The 14,541-nt window shown below is 38.2% G+C and overlaps 1 protein-coding gene across 6 annotated transcripts in view; it reads right to left on the bottom strand.

The window, feature by feature from the left end:
- EZH2 (enhancer of zeste 2 polycomb repressive complex 2 subunit) overlaps positions 1 to 14,541 on the bottom strand; it is a 28,861-nt gene continuing 14,320 nt past the window's right edge. For 5 of the 6 annotated variants that reach the window (XM_086614222.1, XM_009987481.2, XM_009987483.2 and 2 more), the window contains 12 exons: positions 13,580 to 13,671; positions 12,408 to 12,648; positions 11,829 to 11,998; positions 11,360 to 11,454; positions 5,454 to 5,494; positions 4,245 to 4,370; positions 3,682 to 3,860; positions 2,750 to 2,845; positions 2,043 to 2,124; positions 1,143 to 1,223; positions 943 to 1,027; positions 1 to 213 (listed from right to left, as the gene is read on the bottom strand). In XM_086614222.1, the coding sequence (XP_086470348.1) occupies positions 153 to 213; positions 943 to 1,027; positions 1,143 to 1,223; positions 2,043 to 2,124; positions 2,750 to 2,845; positions 3,682 to 3,860; positions 4,245 to 4,370; positions 5,454 to 5,494; positions 11,360 to 11,454; positions 11,829 to 11,998; positions 12,408 to 12,648; positions 13,580 to 13,671 (1,349 nt within the window). In that variant the 3' untranslated portion in view covers positions 1 to 152. The remainder of the gene's footprint in view (positions 214 to 942; positions 1,028 to 1,142; positions 1,224 to 2,042; positions 2,125 to 2,749; positions 2,846 to 3,681; positions 3,861 to 4,244; positions 4,371 to 5,453; positions 5,495 to 11,359; positions 11,455 to 11,828; positions 11,999 to 12,407; positions 12,649 to 13,579; positions 13,672 to 14,541) is intronic. The other variant, XM_009987486.2, reaches the window with a different exon arrangement.

Genomic DNA, 14,541 nt, shown 5'->3' with positions numbered 1-14,541 from the left:
TTTTTTAAATTCGTTACTATAAATTACTGTTACAGTACTTTGCAAATACAGAATTTCAAATTGCATCGTTTTTATTTTTCTAAAATTGCCCACAGTACTAGAAATTCCTGAAGATAAGGCAGCTGTTTGTTTAAAAGAAGAGGTAGCTGGTGTCAAGGGATTTCCATTTCTCTTTCAATGCCCACATACTTAAGGGCATCAGCTTGGCTATATCTGAAATTAGAAAAACAAAAATAAAAACCAGTAACTGAACATTTCAGTTTACTTATCCTGATGTAACAGCACAGCCTGCAATTTCCCATAGTTTCCTCACCACCTGGGGCCTTTATTCCTTGTGTGAATTTGCAGATGTGGAATACTGCTGATTGACTCAAGAAATTGCTTTTAGAGGAGTTTGACCAAGAAGAAACAAAGTGCTAAAATTCCACACTTTTTCATCTTAGATCCCACAAGGCTAAAGTTCATTTTAGCTAGTGAAAAGCAACTATTTCTGAAGGTATCATCACAGGACAGCTTAGTTTTCTTCACTTGAGAGGATTTTAGAGGAAGGAATGAACACAGAGAAGCGCTTGCTAAGATTGTAATTGCACAAGAATATTTCTTGCCCGGTTCTGAATGGAACCCGTGCTGGTACCTAGGGAACCCTACCAGATAAAGTTTATTAAACCAGTCTGCCTGGAAAAGTTCTATAGGTCTGTCCCTCTTTGTCACTAAACTTTTCTCCAAACAAGTTCCGGTTCCAAGCTCACAAGGCTCTTAACCAGCTGCTTTGCTCAAGTTACTCTTACTGTGGCTTTAAAATAACTGCAAGAGGACTTGCTGCTCAGCTGCTCAGCCCTGACAGCAGAAGGAGGCAGGCACAGTAATGGATTGAGCTGGGCAGAAACACTGAAAGCTAATCCAGTTTATGATAGGAAGAAATTACAAAATCCATGGACCAACCTGTAGTCAAAGAACAGCTCTTCACCAGTCTGAATGGCTCTTTTAGCAAATATTCCTATTCTGTGATCACCGTTAACCATCATAACTGTTTAAAAGAAATTTACACTTGTGTTATCACAAGCACTGATAAAATGTGTATTCCAAATAAGTGTCCCACAACATTCCATACATTGCTAGAAGCAAGTAAATTTAAAACTTACCTTTTGCATAGCAGTTGGGATTTACTGAATGGTTTGCAAATCTAATTTTGTTGCCCTTGCGTGTTGCATCAACCACAAAATCTAGGGGGGGAGGGGGGGAGAAAACAAAACCCACAAATGATGGATAGGTCACCTACAAACAAATTTTAGTGTTTATTTAATACTCAGTGTGCTTGGATTTTAGCAGCTGGAAAAGATAACTGCTCAGCTTCCCACATGGAAGAGCCAGCACATCATCCTACAATAGCTGTTTTATTCTGCAAGATTCCAAATATTCCTGCTGCCCCACACTGTTCATTCCATTTATCTCCTGCCACACTGGCACTACCTTAGTTTCTCATCTGAAGCTTCTCTACCTTTATTCCACAAGGACAAGCTCCATAAATATGCTAAGTCAATATTGACATAAAGCAGCTTTTTTTCCTCTTTCAAGTATTTTTTTAGTATTTCACACTTGACAGTACGGTCTGTATTTTCCTCTTTAAGTGCTAGTAGCCACACTCGTGGCTTTTTTTTCCCCAACACAAAATTACCATCATAACTTACTGCTAATTTAGGTCACAGTACAATTATGTCAGACAATACTTAGCAAACCTTTTAAATTCTTTAGGCTACTTTACTAATGCTTGAGTGTAATTTTACTCCATTAAATTCTACTTCTAATCAACTCATCTTGTATATTTGGCTTGTGTAATAGGCTCCATTGCTACAACCTAGTTGACTAGCATTTGAAAACAAAACCAAAAAAACACACACTAGCTATCAATATTAGGAATCCTCGCATTACTAGGAAAATGTGTGCAGGGAAAAAAACATTCTCAATGTTACCTGCTGCCTGCAAAAGAACAGGGCTGAACAAAATGGTGAGTGTACATGTGGTTGTGACTAGTGCATACATACCATTATTCAAGTTAAACAGAAAGCTGCACATGTATTTGTCATACACTTTTCCTCTTCTGTCTGCCTCATCCTGAGAAATAATCTGAAAGAAATAATCCTTGTAAAAGAGACGACCTCTCCCCTTTTGTAACCGTAGCAGCTTAAGGTCAGAAACCCCAGACATTCTAAAAAAAGGTGGGTTTTTTTTATTCTCTGAGACTGAAAATATTCCCCATCAGGAAGTACTGTTTTCAGCAAGCATTCTACACTTACCAAACAACCATGGTTTGCTCTTAGCATAAATAAGTTCTTTCAGCAGCAGAAGGAAAGCAGGAATTGCTTCTCATCTCAAAATCAGGACTGCATCCCTGATTCAAGGTTTTATTATTACTATGGAATATAATTTAGTGAAAGCACCTACTGCATTTTAGTACTATACTAAATGATTTTGCACAGAATTCCAGGCACGTCTGAATTGAAATTACATCTAAGATAAAGATGACACTCCAGCGTCTCATTCTCAGAAGAACCTACATCAAATTTTTTGTGACATTTCAACTGTCTAGCTCCTGGGTTTGAAGCCTCTGACAGCAGTAGCTGTATACTTAGTCCATCATGTCTCTCCATCTAAAGAACATGCTACTAAGTTACAGACAATCTCTGGGTCCTTAGTCAACACGAAACTTTACCAATTAAGCTTATACATAACCAGTGTTCTCCACCCTTACCTCACCACAGTATTCAGAGATGAATTCATTCTTCTGTACAGGATCTTTGATGAAAATTCCCCAGCCTGCTACATCTGAAGGTGCCAATAGCAAGTGCTGTGGGAGAGAAAAACCAAAAAGTTTAGACATGCCTGGCTTGGATTTGTTTTGTGTTTTGTTTTCAATTGTATCACTTAATGAAATGTGTTCTGAGGCTCCTGGGGAGAGGAACAAACACGGATACTTCCGATTATCAAATGCACACCAAAATTACAGCTTGTGGATCAGAAGTTGTATGTGAAAGAAAAACCACATGAAGTACTTGAAAACCAATAAAAATTTTAGTTTAACTTTTGAAATGAGAGCGTTACATAAGAAGACATACACTAGGGACTTCAAACTCGAAAGGTCTGCAGACAGAAGCCCACTACTGATTAGCTCAGTGTTTGACTGAACGAGTTTGAGATGACGTTCAGGAGCAGAAATAAACTTTGGCTTATCTATTTATTTATTTATTTATTTAGCAGAGCTGAAAGGGCTTTCAAGATATCTTCAGAAGAGTGTATACAAGTTTGAGTTAGAAGCTACAACTGAAGAAAGAAATAGCCAGTATCTATGTCTGAGCTGAAGCTCCTTATGCCCATCTAGGGAAAGACTGACAAGCTATCACCTTAAAACAGCAGCCTGTTTGCACATCACAAGCAAAGCCCGAATGGGGAAAAGGAGATGTTCTACTGCAGTGTTACACAGAAAGCACTAATTGGTACCTGACGAAATGCACACAGAGCTTAACAGCAGCACATAAGCAAGCTAACCTAAGGGACAGCTGCCTCTCTTTTTTCCTTTCCCTCTTTGACATCATGAAGGCAAAGAAATTCCATTCTCTGGCATGACAGTATGAAACTGCCTCAAACCAAGGCAAGAGGCATGTAGCTGTATAGCTATCTACGTACTTTTTTGGATCCTCTCTGAATGCTGCAGTTCTTGCAAGAAACATTTTTGCTGTCCCAGTGGTCAGCTGCTCCACATGTTAGACAGAGGTCAGGATCACATTCACGTACAGCCAGGTAACATGGACACTGCTTAGTGTTGCATTGTGCTTTACAACGACATCCAGGAAACCTGTTTTGGCCTACAGAGGAACACACGGAAAACAAAAAGGGCAAGTATTAAAAAAAGTACATTGTAAAATTAAGACAGTGCATATTATCGCTTATGAGAATATTAAAAAAAAACCACAGCCATTGATATCTGTATAGGACATTTTCAGAAGTACTGTAAATTCTTGACTTCCCTGATTTTTCTTCAGTCTCCCTCAATTTTAAGTCTTAAGACTGTTTTTGACTTCATTCAAGGGATAAGAGGGCCAAATTAAATTGAACATCTGCTCGTTTCTCACACCATTTGACATGATTTGCTGCTCTTGCAAACACTGCAGTTTGGACAGACTGCTAGTGGAGTTAGATGTTGGGACAGTAAAAGAAATTTAGCAGTAGCTTGTAAATGTTTTACTTACATTCTGAGCTGCACTGACAAAACTTCTCACAGAAGTTTTGAGCAATTACACATGGACATGAGCTGTCACAAGGCTGACGTGGATGATCACATGGCTGATAGTTGTAAACATGATTCGATGACCCATCTGAATAAAAATAGCAACATTTTGTAAAGTTGAAAGGTGTAAGCAAACAGTATGCAGTTCCCTTCACTCTTTAAAGCAGAAATCCCTTATAGTCACTTAACTAGGAAAACCCAAAAAATGAACCAAAACACCCACGGACCTATGATCAGCGGGGTTAGAAAAACAAGACACCAAACCAGAACTGTAACGTTAGTTAGGTGTTTGTCACCATTAGTTGCCTGCTTCCTACTTAGCTGCTTCAAGTATTCAGAGCTGAAAACTGTCTACCGTGGAAAACTGAAAAACGAAACTACAATGGTATAATTTCCTGTGTGAACACGTTCTAGAGTTACACTGATATCCAGCAAAGTAAATTCGCTCAAATACCCAAAGTCATTTTTACTCTGGAGCAACAGTCAACTTTCAAACAGATACACTGGCAAAATAATACCTGGTCATTATACCACTGTGCTTTCCCAAGTCAATTTTCCAATACAGATGCTAACATCTTACAGGCAAGGAAGAACTATCGAGGTCAACTCTAGAGCCTTACCTATGGAGCAGCTAGGAGAATTTGGTGCTATGTAAGTTATATTTGCTGTTAACACTCCTGAGTTTGTGTTTTATGCTCAAATTAGCAATCAGCAACGAAAAACGAGAGAGACAACCTGATCAATGATTTATGTTGCTAGAAGCCCCAACCGCTCTTAGTAAATTTTCAGATAACTATTTCTAAAACAAATTAGTGTTTTTTTATTTTTAAAGAAAAAGCCGCTCTTTACTGCAGCTCCTATTTTTAATACCATTTTTATTTGTACTTCAATGAGGCCATACTGAAAAGATTATAAATTCAGCCTCCTTCCCTTTTTATTGAATCATGCAGAGCTCTTCCAGTTACATGAACAAAACAGTACCTTTTGTCTCTACCACATCTGTAATGAGAGCTTACTTTTTATTCCCCCTATAATCTCTAGCTCCCCTTGGAATGCATATAATGGCCTAACATTTAAAAAACCCCAAAACTCAAAAAACAAAACAAAACAAAAAAAAACAATAGTAGAATCTTAAAAGTTGAGGACATAAATTGAATGGAAAGATGCTAACCCTTTTTCAGCTGTATCTTTCTGCAATGAGCAGCCCACAACCTGCAAAAACACAAAACACAAGAAGGTTGACAGGAACTCCTCCTGCAGTGGGCTGGGAAAGGTAGCTGCATCTTGCACCCACACTTGACTTAAAATGGGAAAGTATCTGGTAACATGAACATCTGCTAACTGCGCACAAGTCAGAAGTGGTTGCAGAAGAACCACCCCGTCCCAGGCCCTTGGAGCTGACAAAATCAAGGCTCTGCAGATCTCTCCCTCCCCCTCCCACCATTCCTCTAGTCCCAGGAGTGTACAGAAAAGGAGCCCCCACCCAGCCCAGGCTAAAAATGCTTAAATTCAGGTGGCCTTTAAGGAAAACCTGCAAAGAGGAGGGTGCTGGAGCTGCTTCTAGCAGGCAGAAGCCGCAGCAGAAGGAAGGATGCGGAATCACAGATACGCAGGGACATGCCTAAACAGGGCAATGAAGGCCTGTCCGCTGTTTGCTTCACAGGACTTGGTCCCAGCACCACACTGACAGTCTCCTGCAGATCACAGCCAGGTATTGCCCTTCGTCTGCTGAGCTCCAAGTACATGACAACAGGAGGTCCCATCCATCTGACACAGACAAACTGATGTGATCTCAGTATTTCTTCTGGTTGGACAGACTCTTCCCCAGTTTGTGCTGACTGGTTGTACTGTGCTAAGCCTTTTCTCTTCTACTTCAAACTCGCTATGCCTTTCTCTTACCTCCTTACAGTTTTCCTGCAGCATCTTCTTTCTCTGTTAGCTGAACTAAGCACGCCCTTTGCAAGAAACAGTGGGTTTTGCTTTTGTTTTGTTGGTTTGTTTGAAGAATAACGTGCCTTCCGTTATCATAACATAGCTCACCATTCTTTAGAGTTCTTGCAAGCTACAATTACAGCTTTTATTTTGTATCCATTTCTGATTGCAAGCTCCATAGGCAGGAGACATCTACTATTCCTTGAATAGCAGTGTCAGACACAATTGAGCAAAAACACCTGTCTGGACCTTAGGTACCAAAAGGAAAACCAGACTTACATTTCAGTAGTCTTAAAATTAAAGGAGAAATCAATGATTTTAGTTTTTCTTCAATTCTACGCATTTTAGTTAGCACTTGAAATTTCATGAATAAACATAATAAAAAGATTAAGGATTTTCAAAGTTTACACTTGTTGGAGTTTCTTAGTATGTCATATAGCAACATTAAGAGAATAGGGGAGAAGCCTCGTCCCCTAGCTGCACCTCGCAACCTCACCTTCTGTGCAGATGTACTCACTGTAACCGGTCCAAAATACTAGCGAACACATGTACTCAAAAATTCCCTGCACAGAACTCTTAGAAAACTATTCTGCCTTTCGGTGAAGGCAACACTCAGAAGTTGCACTCCGAAAAAATATCTCCTGCTGTAACTACTTCAACAGGATCTTTTAGCTACTACTTCTTTCATAAAAGCGCAATACCAATTTCTACTTCAACCGAATGGGGTGCTGCCCCCCCCACACACAACAGCTGTGGGTAAACAAGATTTGCTGTGCAGTTGACTTTCCAAAGCTTTACCATTAGACTTCATGGTAAGAGCTCAACAGCCAACTTTCTTACAAGCATTTGAAGGAACCCATACAAGTCAGACAAATCTGCCTTTGTGGGTTCCTGAAGCAGCTGAAGTCGAGGGGGCAGCACAAACCTAGGCTATCAATCAGCATTACAGAGCACTAATAAATAGATTACATTCTTCGAGTGGCTAACTCTAGAAAAACAGATACCAACATATGCTTATGAATTATGAGATGCTGGCTCTTTGGAAGAAGGCATTTGCCGTATTATTGAAAGAAAGAGTGCAATTTTGACTTAAATTACTCTAATGCACATCAAACTACTCTTCTTTTTTTTGTCTGGCAATATTCAGCAAATGCAACAAACACTGTATTTTTGAACAATTTTTCACAGAAGCTTGTCTCAGCCCAAGATAATAAGGACCTACTAGCATACCAAACCCTTAAAAGCTTTCTGTGGATAGTGTCCTTAAAACATTGTTTCATTAGCAATTAATATGAACCTTCTTTTTTTTTGGTAAGCACTATTCTACTATTTTAGAAGTAAAATGCCACTTGCTGACTAGTTGCCACCTGAGACTTTTTGGTTTCTATGGGAAAGTATAGACTGTATGGACAAGGTGACCTGAACATGACAAGATTGCTATCATCAACAAAACATTCAGAATACTAACAACTAAAAATGGATAGAAAATTAAATATGGCAGTCACAACGACAAAGGCATCAGCTTAGCCACTCTTGTAATAGAGGCTGGTGTCACACAAGGAAGAGACCCTGGCAAGAAAGGAACTAGAGACACATGTTGTGAGCATGAATTGCAGGGAATGACAGAAGACAACATGAAGCAAGCTGCCGACACTGATCAAATTCACAGGAGGTTTGATTACCACAATTAGTATTACATTCACTAGCTTGTAACTTTCAAAAACTGCCAGGAAGCACTGCAAATTCCCCTGATTAGTGCACAAAGCTGAAGCCTGAATGAGTACCATACTAAAGACGGACTAATTTATCCATCTACCCAATAATCTGCTATCTCACTCAGAAACAAAAGGCAAGATTCTGCTCTAATGCACCAGGAAGCAAAGGCAAGGGAAAGACAGAAAGTTGAGAAAGCACTTGCAACTCAAAACTTCAGAAAAGCAGCAAACTGGAAACTCAGTGGCAGATTTCCAAGCAAACAGGTGGATTTGTATATCTGGTTGCTGACATCTGCATGATAGCCAGCTTGGAAAACAAATGTTACCAGAAGCATTATGACAGAAGCTGACAAAAATACTGTTGTTCTCTGCTAAAAACCTACTAGATTTTGCCAGGTGTTTTTTTTTAGGAGGCACTGGTATCAGCTAATCAGGCAGTAGGAAACACACTCTTTGGAAGAAGCTACGCTAGCTTTTTCTTTCTCTACACAGCAATACTCCGCTACCTGAAATAGCACTGAAAATTCAAAATACATGTCAATTATGTTAATATATGTAGTTTATATATGCAGGGTTTGATATTCTGGCATCACTCAAACAAACACTTCTTTTCAGTCTCCTAGATCATATCGTATTCAAGGCCTCCCCACCACTCTAAGACTCAGTCTTCCAAGCAGGTGGCATATAAGAATATCTGTGCCAGTGCCTCAGCTGTGCCTTTTGCCTCATAACAGTGAGACTTTAAATCCCTGTAAAAAGGCACTCTGAACTCTAGGCATAACCATGTAAGCTATTCAAACATATGCAGTGAACAGTAGTCCAGTGGAAGGTAGAGACAGGATGAAGGAATGAGAAAACTGGAAACAAAATACTTTCAAATAAAGTTTACTAAGTAAACTCGCATCCAAGTAGGGAATATGGGAGGGGAGGAAAACACAAATAATCAAGAAGCAGCATTACATGGCCCTACAATCACTAACAGATCCTTATCAATCCAGGGGACAGAGTGGTGATTAAAGCAAATACAATTAATCTCCCAGCAATGGAAGAAAATATACGTGTATTAAAGCACTGTCTTTCCATCACACACTCACGCTTTTCTGAGTTCTTTCTTGATTTAGATTTTTCTATTGGCTTCTATGCAAAGCACTTGTTCCTCCAGCAAAGCAGAATTTTCATAGACTGACAGTTTAATCTCTGATACATAAGACAGGCTCCGACACTTACTGGCTCTCCAAAAAACAACTACATAAAAAGTCGTCTTCTCTCACTGACCAGCATTATTATGGCTATCTAATAAAATGACATCAGAAGGAAGGAGAGAATACCTTTTACTATCCAAGAAGGGTGTAGTCTTGCAAGCTAGTTGCTCAGTATGCCTATACAGGTACACCAAGATTACATGGGAAACAGGTGAAGTCTCGTAAGAAAGTCTGCCATCAAATCAGTTAGAAGAGGCCACTAAAAGCAGCCTTCTGCTACTGCTTTTCTCCTCAGCGAATGCTGCATTTGCTCAAAGATAGTCTACCATACATACACATGGAAAACCTGCACACCAGTAAGGCCTCTGCAATGGAAAAGTGCAAACATGTTAGAAGGGCCTTCATGGCTCTAGGACTGGATTTACTCTAGGAGTGAGTAAACTCAACTCAAAGAAACTTAAGAAACAGAAAGATTTCCAGCTGATTTTCCCAATTGCTAGTTGTGCTAAATCTTCAGAAAGTGCTCAGATTACAGTAGCATGTAGGTGGGATAAAAGGTTTTCCGTTTTTAAAAGACTACTGCACACAGAAGAATGGAGGAAGCTTGATGGCCGCGTATTCTGTGAAATCAAATGAAAAAATTATCTCCTTCCTTCAATGAGCGTTAAAAGAATTAAAAGGCATTTCAAAACTAAATTGCTAGCATAGAAGTTTTGATACTGGAAACTAATAAGAACAAAATAACATCAAGAAATCTCACATAATGGTGTTTTTATTTATTTGGAAAAAACAAACAAAGGAAAACACAAAAAGCCCCCCCCCCCAAACCAAGTAGTCTCAAAACTTCTCCAGAACAATGTCAACCTGGTAACCATACAATCCATTTCAGTTTCAAAATACATTTGAACCTCTTGAAATAGATGTAGTGGCACTATTTTTATAGCAAGCTGCGTGAATCTGAAAGCAAGCTAATTCCTAACTGCATATTCCAAACATGCACTATGGCAAATAACTCCAGATTTAAACAGCCAAGCCCACCAAATGCCCAAAAACTGGAAAACCGTGCCAAGAGCATTAAATCAATAGTTTTTGCTCAGAACAGAATCTCTTCCAGATGGAATCTTTTCCTAGCTCACATCAGCTGTGGTCTATGCTAAAAAGCAGAAACATTCTACTCCATGTCAACAATAGCTTTGAGCCAGTATAAGGAATTTCACTAAGCCTGGAAGTAATAAACATACTTAGATCAGTTAAGACAGAAGTAAGAAGAACTGATAGGAGAAGAACTAGAAGAATGAACTTGGCGGGAAATAAGGAAAGTCAAGAGGAGAAATAGGAAACTATGGAAGCGTACTTATTGCTTGCAGAAAGAAATGTTCTTGTTAATTTTCAGTCAGCATTTATCTCCTAAGTTCTTATCCCTGGGAATAAAAATAATCAATGCAGGGTCGTATTTTTCAAACCTCAGGATTCTCAACAAATAAAAATGCATTTCACTGACAGACAGTAGCCACCACGTTTACAATTGCAATAGAAATTGTTTCAGATGGTCTCTGTGGCTCTAAATAACAAAACCTAGCAAAAGGTTTGATTGTATTATTTAAAGTGAAGCTGCAATGAAGAATGACTTGTTAATCTGTTTCTTCAAATGAAGTTCTAGTTCATAATGCAACTGTGGTGCTACAAAGCAAAAGTCTCTCTTACAGAAAAAAAAAGGCAATCTTACTAGTTTGCTACAATATTTTTGCTTACTGATCATCTGAATCTTAAATGGAATACAGTTCATCATAAAAAAACATGAGTTTTAATTTACAAAATACCATATAATCATTATTGAATCCCATTATAATGCTTGAAAATTTAATATTTATTGCTGCAAACAAAATTAGACCACAATATCTTGAGTGTTATAACCTGCTGTGTATTTCTAATTTAAACTTAGTTTGATTACTTGCAGCAATACACCTACAAGAATCTGCTAACGAGAATCTGGCTGTTAAAGAGGTTAAAAACAAGGCGGAAGGCAAGAGAAGTGGAAGGGTTATACTTGCCACTGTGGTAGTATTTTTGTCTGAAATCAAGACACCATTTTGTTTTATTGCTGCAAATTTTGGTTTTGAAAACAAAAGGAAAAGACTTGCATGACTTTTCCTCCAAAATACTTGCTGCTCTGATCCCCTGTATCTCCAATTTATTGTTATGCTAAGGTTATTTATTAACAGATTTACCTGTGTTTCCTTTTCTTCTTTCTGGGAGGAGTATCAACATCTTCAGCAGGGACTGGAGCAATAATACTAGATTCCTTTACTCTAAACTCATACACCTAACAAGAGATACCATAATACATCCACGATAAATCTCTCACTAGTAGAAAGTTGCTCATTTTCTAACTTAGTATGATTTCCTCCAAGCAACAACTTACAGATTATATCCAGTCATGGTCTCTTTTCAATACATTTAAAGCTGATTGGTTTTGTAATTTAAGAACAGATAGTCTAATTTAAACTTCTAAATTTAATTTAAAAACAGTTTTAAAACTAACTTTTATATATTTGTGGCATGAATTCTGGATCATAGTATTCTTGGAAATCCAAGATAATTAATTAATTTGCTTTTTAAGTAATTAATACTAGTATTTCTATACTTCAGTTTTAAAAGTAAATGCTATCATCATTACAAAGTAGCATCTCTTCTTACCTGCCTGCATGTTTTGGTCCCAATCAGTCTGGCAATTGCACAGAAGTTGTCATAGTAGGTGCCAATAAGAACTCTAAACATCGAGGCTTCTGCACCACTCCACTCCACATTCTCCGGAGGCTCAATATTTGGCTTCATCTTTATCGGTGTTTGACACCTAGAATTTGCTTCTGTAATAAATAATTGAGAGTATGGGTCAATAGAAGCCTATTTTTCAAAAATTTACGCAGCCCTTAAATCTGTGAATTATTAACTGTAATTAAATATATCCCATGTTTTTGTTGTTGTTTTCTAATTTAAGTGCCACAACAAAACAGTACTTTTCACATAGCTCAAAGAAGTTAAAAATTAGGTAACAGTAGTTATATTGAAATTAGACAAATCTCACCTATATACATAATCAAGACTATCTGGAAATTTTGGTACAAGGTTCTATTTGTTTAAACTCATATCGTTACTGTCTTTTCATACAGCTCCACACATTCCAAATACATGGTTTTTAAGATCGTGTGCCTCAACTTGGTTTTATTCTCTCAAGCACTGCAGCTAATTGAATAAAGAACCATTGACCAGCCTTACCAGAGGAACTAGATGTTTCATCTTTCTTTTCTTCTTCCTCTTTGTCATTATTTTCTCCTCCAGTTTCAGTTCCAGCTTCTCTGTCACTATCCGTGTCTTTTGATTCCAATACATTTATTGTCGGTGTGCTGGGTCTGCTGGTGTTGTTTGGAAGTCTTCCCCTTCGGCGGCCACCTGGGCGCTTTGGTGGTGTCTTTATACGCTCAGCAGTCAAGGCAGCTGCAAACTCCTTTGCACCTTCCTAAACAACAAAACATGTAAATTCTATTACTGAAAATTGTAAAGTGTTTTCACATGTAGTCAGAGGTTGGAGGAGAACACGTTTTACCTACATACTGTATAGCTTTGCATTATTCTACAAATTAATCATTTACAGATTCCAGTTAAATGTACTCTTAAACAAGAATATAAATACTTTTCATGCTATAATGGAAACCCTACCCTTAAAAAGAATTTATGTCAATATTTCAGTTCCACTTTCATTTTGGTTGCCAAGAGAAAAATAATTAAGTATAAGTTTCCATTTTCCTACATGACAGAAAAAAATGAGAATTTCCCACAGAGAATACCCTTTGAAATACAAGGGCTCTTCTTGCACGTGGCACCTCAACAATACGCGTTCTGCATTTTTTAAAATGCAATCACTGGTAATTTGTTTTCTAGTGGAAAGGGGTATGACATTGCATAGAAAGTTTTTAGATTGGAAAACTACATGGTTTCTCAGACTAAAAAGTTTAGGAAAAGTATGAGAGATTTGAAATTATATTACTAAGGATTTCCCCTTATTAATTTCCATCCTGTTGTTTCTTAAGAGCAAAAATACTGGATGGAGTCTGCCTTCGGCAAACTAGAAAAACTTTAGTTTAGTAGCTTACAAGAGAGCTAAATCTGTAAGACTCACTGTGTCCCATCTAGTCAGAGAACGGCAACATGTTATTAGGAGGCAATAATCTTTCTTCCCAGGTTACTTCTAATAGAGCTAAAAATTCTAATCTAATAGGGCCAACTTAGGCTTTCATTTGATGATTGGAACCTAACTCTTTTCTTCCTAACAAACTGTGCATGCAGAAGTATATGCACTACCATCGATTCAGCATGTTCTTACACTAAGTGTAGCTTGCTATACTGCAACTAGCGCTGCTAGTGAATTCTAACATTTGAAATTATCTTACCAGATGTTGATAACAGTGCGGTCCACAAGGCTTATTATCTAATGCTGTTTCTGTATTCTTTCGTTTATAAGTATTAGGAGTTGCGTGGAATGCTGTTGAATCAAAACATCACATTCGTAAGTTTTAATACAAAAAAAAAAGCATTAAATATCTAACCTCAAACAGTATCCAAAACAAGGTTTACCAAGACTTTACCAAAATTAGAATAAAAAAAAAAATAACAAATGGAAAAAACTCCACAAAATCAACCCTATCTAGTAACATTTGACTTACCACTTAAATTCACAGAGACAGCACACGGGTAAGTTTTGCACACGCCCATTTACATCACTGAAGACAATCATCACATTTGTTTCATGTGTCAAGGAAGACTTGATATACCTCCCTTCCCAACAAACAGAACAAACTTTACTTCAATTACCATGTTAAACAGAATTATTGAGGGCTTTTCCTACTAATGCAGGATTATCTCCCAATCCTTAAGATTCAGGTGTTCAATTTCTGTCTTCTAAAAAAAAAAAATCCAACCCCATAAGCTTTGGAAAGGTAATGGACCTGCTTTTCATTTTTGTTAGTGAGAACAACACATAAGCACTTTTACTCTACTAGTTTATCAGCACTCCACCTAAGCTGACAGGTGGTAAGAGTTCAGTTCCTACATCCCAGCTGCAAGGTAAAAATAGGCTCACATTGCGTAGTCACGATGGATCAGAACAACCAAGTGCAGTTTGCAACCTGCACAGCAGCCTCTGCTCACGTACCGGACTGTCTCTGCACAGCTCTGTGTAAGTCACAGCACAGTGACTTACAATGGAGCAGAACTGGGTACGTTACAGATGCAAAATGAGCACCTTTATAACAGGATGGCAGAGTTTCCTACCCATTCCCTTTGCCAGAGCTTCTCTCTTCCAGCTCTCCCCTCGTGCAATCCCTGCCTCCCAGCAGGATGTTTTCAGACATTG

This window comes from Tauraco erythrolophus, chromosome 7 (assembly GCF_009769465.1).
Source record: "Tauraco erythrolophus isolate bTauEry1 chromosome 7, bTauEry1.pri, whole genome shotgun sequence".
In the NCBI taxonomy this organism is placed as follows: domain Eukaryota; kingdom Metazoa; phylum Chordata; class Aves; order Musophagiformes; family Musophagidae; genus Tauraco; species Tauraco erythrolophus.
The sequence above is the reverse complement of the archived record's forward strand: the minus strand, read 5'-3'. Positions and strand labels throughout refer to the sequence as shown.